The 7,396-nt window shown below is 46.0% G+C and overlaps 1 protein-coding gene across 1 annotated transcript; it reads right to left on the bottom strand.

Annotated features, from left to right (window-relative positions):
* Positions 1–2,502: 2,502 nt before the first annotated feature.
* Positions 2,503–6,552, bottom strand: LOC133398732 (class I histocompatibility antigen, F10 alpha chain-like). The gene is made up of 8 exons (XM_061670024.1): positions 6,235–6,552; positions 5,256–5,522; positions 4,853–5,131; positions 4,167–4,475; positions 3,985–4,092; positions 3,891–3,908; positions 3,143–3,224; positions 2,503–3,065 (listed from the first exon to the last, which is right to left on the bottom strand). Exons 1-7 carry the CDS (start codon positions 6,296–6,298, stop codon positions 3,163–3,165), a joined length of 1,107 nt encoding a protein of 368 aa, XP_061526008.1. The 5' UTR covers positions 6,299–6,552; the 3' UTR covers positions 2,503–3,065; positions 3,143–3,162.
* Between the last annotated feature and the right edge of the window lie 844 nt (positions 6,553–7,396).

The raw sequence follows: 7,396 nt of genomic DNA on the forward strand, positions 1-7,396 counted from the left end.
ATTCAATGATTCTTAGTCACTTTAACTATTGCATAACCAGTTGGTCCCAGGCTGGTCAGAATGCAAAAAAACCATTGGAAGTTTTGTACAAACAAGCAATTAAAGTGATGGATAAAAAAACCAAGGCACTATCATCACTGTGCAATTTTAAAAAAATACAGTCTTTTAAACTGGGACAGTCTTCACATATTTGCAGATTTAAATTTGATTGATAAAGTACTGCATGATTTGGCTCCAGCTCCTCTGGCTGAGTTCATCAGCCAAAGAAACAGCTCTGAGCGTGTCACTCGAGGCTCTGTCAGAGGTGACTGTCTCATTCCTCTGCGCAGGAGCACTTTCAGTAAGTCAGCCTGGTCAGTGAGGAGCGCTGGTGAGGGGAACTCAGTACCCGAGGAGGTTAAACTGCTTACAACATACAAAGCCTTCACAAAAAAACTGAAAATGTGGTTAGTTAACACCTATAGCTGCCAACACTAAAAGACGAGTATGTTATGATGTTTTTTTTTGTTATGATCAAATGATTTGTGGTTTTATTCTCTCTTAATAGTAAGTCTTTATGTATCCTGTTTTATATTATATTGTCTTGTAGATGTATTTTACTGCTTTTTTACATCATGGCCAGGGGACTACAGATGAAAACTAGCCTTCTGGCTAATTCTGGCTTTTTTAACCATGTGTATTTCATGTGTTTTATGAAATTGCATTGTCCCCTTTCAAATAAACTGATTAATAATAACTGACCTTTGTGACGGTGCACATACGGACACGGGGAAGACTCTGCTTTTTGACTCTGATTTGTGGACATCACTTTATTTTTCAGGACGCCCAGGAGGATGCAGTGTGACAGTGTTGATTTACGGCAGGTTGTGGGAGTGCTGACTTAACGCCGATTCTTATGTGATTCGTTATTTATGGAAATCATATCAATGTTTGGTGACCATTGTCGACTTTGGCCCTTCTCTGGGATATGAAGGCAGGAATTCTGGAGTCCCGGCAGGAACATCTTTTGCAGAGGTGTGATTCATTGATGAAAGGACTTGTTTACAGGACTCGTCGGCTGGGCCTCTGCAACGGGGAGACGACCTGTTTAAATGTGGATGGTGGTTTGTATTCCTGTTGTTGTGTATTTGGCTGGGCGAGGAGCCTCGAGGAACTCGGCTGTACTGACTCCTACCAGTAACATCGACTGCCGGCGAACCGGAGACAGCTGTCGCAGAAGGGTGCCCGGGTAAAGCGGACACATTGATGCGTGATGTAGCCGAACGGGAGGTTAGTATTCCAATTCTGAACTTCGATTCAACACGATACTGACATTGGAGGTTGCTCGTTTATGCCGGTTCATCACAGGACGTTGGATGGAGGAGAGCTTAGGAAGACGCTGTGCATGCATGACCGGGGGGATACAGAGTAGGACCAATATCGGAATGTCTAATACAATACTATCGAAGGAGTTCACCTAGTAAGTACCTTAGCGTGACACTGACGGTGAGTATGATATGAGTGAGTGGTTATGAATAATACGAAACAGCGATTGACACCCCTGCAGAGGTTATGATTCAAAAAGTGACAGCTATATGGAAGTTGGCATGAACAATAAATATACAGTAACTATGGTATCATGAGCTATTCGAGTCTCGAGGCTTGAAAACAGCGTCCAGCAGTCGGCGCTGTCGCTCGATCTCCTGTTTGGATCGACACAGTTCCTCCTCGTACTCCGCCATCGTTGTTTCAAACGCCACAAATATTTCTTCAACGGCAGCGTTTCGTCGCTGATTCGCCAAAGCTCGCAGCATTTGGACTTTGCACATTTTGTTTCCCCTCCACAACAATAACAACAACACTTTAGCGGGCTCTGTGCTTCGTGTCGCTAACTTCCGTGCCTGTTTTTTGTTTGTTTGTTTTGTTCGCAGCATACACGTTTCGATACGAATATTGTGGTGGGTTTTTTGTTATGTTTTTATATATAGTTATATATTCAACGACGCTATAACAACAAATTATGACGTCGCTCGCTAGCACTAGCTTAGCTTTAGCTTGCTCACTTCCGCATTCTCGCTCAGCGAACCGAGCTGACGAGAGCGCTTTGCGGTGAATAAATCGTCCAAAACGGTGACGACGACAAAGTGTTCCCTTTTCGACGTGTATCGACCTTCGGTGCGGTTATGTACTTGTCCCAATTGAATTGTTGAGCGAAACGAATGACGTATCTTGACCGCGACGGGCACCGTCTCCATCTTGTTTGCGTTCTTCTTCGTTGGCGAAACGCGAACTGGCGAGGACGCCGCCTGGCGGGCGCCGTGGTCGCCCGAACTGCCAGCAAGACGCAAGCGCTATCAATCAAACGTGTCCATTGTTTCAGATTAGTGATCTTCCGACAAATTATGGATCGGAACTAAAAATATCGGCTACCTTGGTCCAAAGTTTTGTTTACGAACACTCGCTGTGAAACTATGAAAGGATGTAGTAAGATTTCAATGAAAATTCTGTATCATGACACGAGCATGTGATGAATCTCCTCATTTTATTAGCAAGGTTTATCAATGCAAATTTGTCAATCAATCACAAAGTCGCTTTTTTCCCAGTATTTTACAAGGATTTATATTGAATTGCAGAATTCCAAAAACAAATGCAATCGACGACATTGTCCCATTCTGAGCGACGTACAAATTGACAGAGTTGTTTGTTGAAGTGAAAAGCGGTCCTGGAATCGATAACAGGATTATAAAATCATTTTGGACTGATAAAAGGAGTGCGAGGCAAACCGGCAATCGACACATTGTGATAGCAATTCATCGTAGCTGTTCAAGTGCTTGATACAACGAAAGAAGAAATCCTCTCATTGTGTGACTGCGCCGATTTCTGACAAACGTAACGGACAGAAGAAAGCAACCCGATCAACTCCAACGAGTCTCACCCAAGACACCAAAGCCAGCAAAAACTGTGACTTAACAGAAACATCTTAATTGCACAAATTGTCTGCGTGAAGAACAAATCCCATCTCTGTTTTCAAGCCCGAGCGTGATGAGAAAGCGCTCGATGGAGACATCTCTCTCGTGTTCCGACACCTGCACGGAGAAGAGCACGCGAATGCACCTGGAAAGAGTCCCGAGAACACGAGCGGAGTCCACGTCAGCGAACTCACCGTGCGACGGCGGCTGCGTCTCACTCGGAAGCGGGCGTCGGGGCGGCGGGCTCGGAAGCGGGCTCGGAATCGGCGTCGACGGCTGCCGTGAATGAAAAAAAAGATGTGAATGAAAACAAGTCCGACTGTGGAAGGAAGGACATTTGCTCCACGAAGGCCTCTTGAATCCATCTTCACTCGTACTTTGAGCTGCGGTTGGGACAAATCTTCTACTTCCTGACTACGAGAGTGCGGTGGGGAACTTCTTTGGAATCGTACAGTTCATAGCCGCATATTTACAATTCCACATTCATGAATTCGGATGTTGGGGAATATTTATTGAGGGGAAGCTATCTTCTGTTATTCGCCGTCTTTGCGCTCAGCCCAAAACCATATCGAATATTAAAATAGAGGTTTGGCGCCGCCCGGCGGCATCTCGGGGCCAAGGAACTTTGTGGAAGCGAGGGGAGGAGCTTCAATCGAACGAACCCCAGTGCGGCTTTGGCACGCTTCGCCGTCGAGGGCCGAGGAACACGAGTGAACTAAGTCGTACGTTTTCCACGAAATCTAAATTGACTTCAATTCGGTTTCAGGTTTTCTCTGCCGTAGGGAGCGAGTCCTTTTTTCCACAACGATGGCGACATCGACATTCACGTGCTGACTATTTGCGACTCCTCGTGCACACTTTTGGAGCAAAGGTCCACGTCAGACCTTCGCACGAGCGCTTTGCCGACTGCGGCTCAAAGGAAACAGAAGGCGTCGCACTTACAAGCTGGATCGTATTTGGCTGCGAAGAAAAAAGAGACACAAAGGTCACGATGGGCACAAATCTTCCCGACAGAGCGAACGTCGGCGTCCCTCACCTCGTCTGCTTTTGTAAAGCTTGACGAGGACCGCGACCGCCGCCGCCGCCAGAGCGAGGACCGCCAGCGGGACAGCGACGGCCAGCGCCATCTTCCTCTTTTCTTCCTCTTCGCAGAGTGAGAAGAAAGAAGAAAACGTGTGAGCGATCGTTCCGACGCGCGACGATCTGAGCGTCGGTCACCTCGGATGCGCGCGTTGCTCCGGACGCTTCTCCTCTCCAGCTTGGCGACGATGTCGTCCGCCACGCCGGACAGCTGGAACACGCATTCGTAGCGGCCCTCGGCTTCATCGGTCACCTCCGCTTTCAGGTCGGCCGTCGTCTGGAAGGTTCCGTCGTGGTTGCGGAGGGTCTCTCCCGTCTCCACGTCCTCGTGGAGCTCCTCGCCGTCCTTCCTCCAAAACAGGGCGGCCGCGCCGGGGTAGAAACCCGTCGCGTGGCAGGTGACCGGAGAGGACGGCGTCTTCTGGAGGAGAGACACCGTGGGAAGCTCTGCGGGCCGAGGGAGACGTGGACACCGGGTGAGAGAGGGGCAGAGACGGAGAGAGAGAGCGTGGGAGAGGAGGAAAAGATGGGGAGAACGTGTGAGAGGACAAAAGAGAACTTGTGAGAGGAACAAAGATGGGAAGAATGTGTAAGAGGAGGAAATATGGAAAGAAAACGAGTTGAAGGGAGCGTGTGAGGAGAAAAGTATGGAGACAATCAGTGACAGATTGAAAAGAGAGAGATTGTGTGAGAGGGTGAAAAGATGGAGAGAACAAAAGATGGAGAAAACGTGAGAGAGAGGAAAGGAGCGAACGAGGAAAGAGTGCAGCTTGTAATGCCAGTAAAGGTCCTGTAGGGGGCGTGCTAACATGATGTGACTGCACCTGTTCTCATCAGGAAGTCCCTCCCATTGGTCACATGCTTCTTCAAGTAAGAAGGACAAATCTCAGTGTAGTAGTTCTTCAGGTTTAGCTTCCAAAGTTCGTGACTGTCCCACTTGAGTTTGGTGACGAAAGCTTGTGGGTGAGCTGCGATCCATCTCATTGTCTTCACCTCCAACGAGATGAAGGCTTCTCCATCGTAACTGTCGTGTTGCCAACCATCGACCTCATCGGTCTCGTCGTCCCATTCGCAGCCGTACATCACCTGGATCATGTGAACACCTGAGAGAACGACGTTGAAGAGTGACGCCATGTCGAGAGAGAAGGAAACGTGTTTATGAGGAGGAAGAACGTGTACGAGCACATGAAATCTATTTGAATTGTGGAAAGCTGAACGTCAACAAACCTCCAGTTTGGTTGAAGCGCGCTTTGGCAGTTTCGATGTTGATTTTGTTGACCTGCTCATTACCAATACTGATCTGTGTCTGTCCCTCCCAGTAGTGAGGATCATCTGCTGTGATTTTGTTCATCCAGTCCTGTTTGGGTTTTGTTTTCCTGCTCTTGCTGTCGTAGCGCAAAATCGGAACGTCGTCAACATAACCGACCTCCGAGAAGTCTGGGATGTTTGGAATTTGAGACGATGCTGTCATGAAATACTTGAGCGTGTGAAGCACTGAAAGAAAAAACAAACAAAAAGGTTGATCTTCCTTTTTTGTTTGATGGCCCAAAATCTTGCACTCTTCCTATTTCAAATGATTTCGTCTTCCGTTGAAACATTTGAACGTCTTTTTTAGGGAAAATAAATGAAAATCAAAAGATACAAAACATTCCATTTTCTTTTGTGGTCATTTCAATACTTGAATATTTATTTAAACGTATTCTTACACACAAATTTCTCAATGGATTCGACAACAGACGCTCATCATTCTTTTGATTTCATTTTCACGACTTCCGTATCATGTTACAATTATCATGCCCTTGCTAAATAAATGGATTTAATAGTCCTTAATAACAGATTCGTCAATAAATATAGACGATATATTTTGTAAACTTAAGTTGTAACTCTGGAAAAGGAACTTCTGACAATAAATATGTTAGAATGATGATCTACTAAAAGATACGCTAAACACTTTTTTTTTTTTTTTTACACAGATTTTGTTTGTCGTTATTTCAAGAAATGAGATTTTATTTGTATTTTTTTCCCCACATATATTGAAATGCCGCCTCCGTGAGGCGAATATTCCAATGGCAGCTTTGCCAAGTGAAACCAGTTGCAAGAACTTCGGACTGAGGGTCCAAGTGTTGCTTCCGGCAAAGTCAAGAGCGTCGACACCAATCATCGGAACACGATCGGGATCATCAAGTTGTGGACAAAGTGCACTTACCGGGCGTCACGCTGTGGATTTGCGCAGCCGCGACAAACAAGACAAACAACTTCAGCGTCGCCATGTTTTGCTCCTTTTCGTCCACAAAGTGACGACGACTCCTCGTCGACGGCCGAACGGCAAATGACAGCAAACCGGAACACGCGCCTTCTCTACGGTGCCGATGACGTCACTTTCGCTTTCCTCATCATCGGGCGACAAGATTTGACTCGCGTGGCGTCGTTGTGTCGCTCAAATGAAGTCGAGGGTGCGAAATTGGAGACGAGAAGCAGCGCGAGTGTTTTGGGAAGCTTGTGCTGAAACAGCGACGCTTTCGCTTTCGTTCTTGGCGCGCGCGCGCGAGCCTTTCGGGGAAGTCACGTGACCGCGCCCGCCCACTTTCCGAAGAAACATACGACGACGTGCGTGGAGGAAAACTCCATTTGCGCTACGTTCATGCAAAAGTAATCACACTTCCCAAGGGTGTGGATTTTCCTCTCATTTTGTCAGTTCCAGGAAAATATTTGATGTTTGTTGGGATGATAAGAAAAATAGAGTGAGGTCACACATTCTGAGGGGCCGTAGGCGCAGAATGGCAGCCACGCTTCGTCAGACTGCTTCGCAAGTCGTGTCTTTGAGTGCCTAGAAAAGTGCTGTACGAGTGTCATGCGTTGGATTGAGTATGAGAATCAAGTTGTATTTTTATCTGTAAAAGAAAATGTCATATTACAACTCCGGCATAGAGTTATATTGTTGTAATTTGAGAATAAAAGTTGCATATTGTCAATGAAAAGAGAATGCACTCTATTGTTAGATAAAAAGCTGCACTTTTACAAGAATTAAGTTGTATTTTGGGGGGTTTTAGAGGCATCGGTTTATCTTGAGAATATTTTATTTTTGCTATTTCTTCGCTTGATAGGAGTTTTCGTTTAGATACCTGTGGATGTTTCAGCGTTCTGCAAAGTTTTATTTTTATGAGTAAGTCACAATCAAAAATAAGAACGAAGTTGTCTATTCCAGAAAAAGAACGGCAAACAATGCAGTCAAGCATAAGAAATCAATGTTTTTATTGTAGTTTCTTCCATTTAAAAACCAAACAAAAAAGAGACAGAAGCATGCACACATTCCTGGCAGCAGCCTAAAACTTAAAATCAGCTTGGGTGGGAACACGAGCGTCGTTGAG

Source organism: Phycodurus eques, unplaced genomic scaffold (genome assembly GCF_024500275.1).
Source record: "Phycodurus eques isolate BA_2022a unplaced genomic scaffold, UOR_Pequ_1.1 contig_304, whole genome shotgun sequence".
NCBI classification, from domain to species: Eukaryota; Metazoa; Chordata; class Actinopteri; order Syngnathiformes; family Syngnathidae; genus Phycodurus; species Phycodurus eques.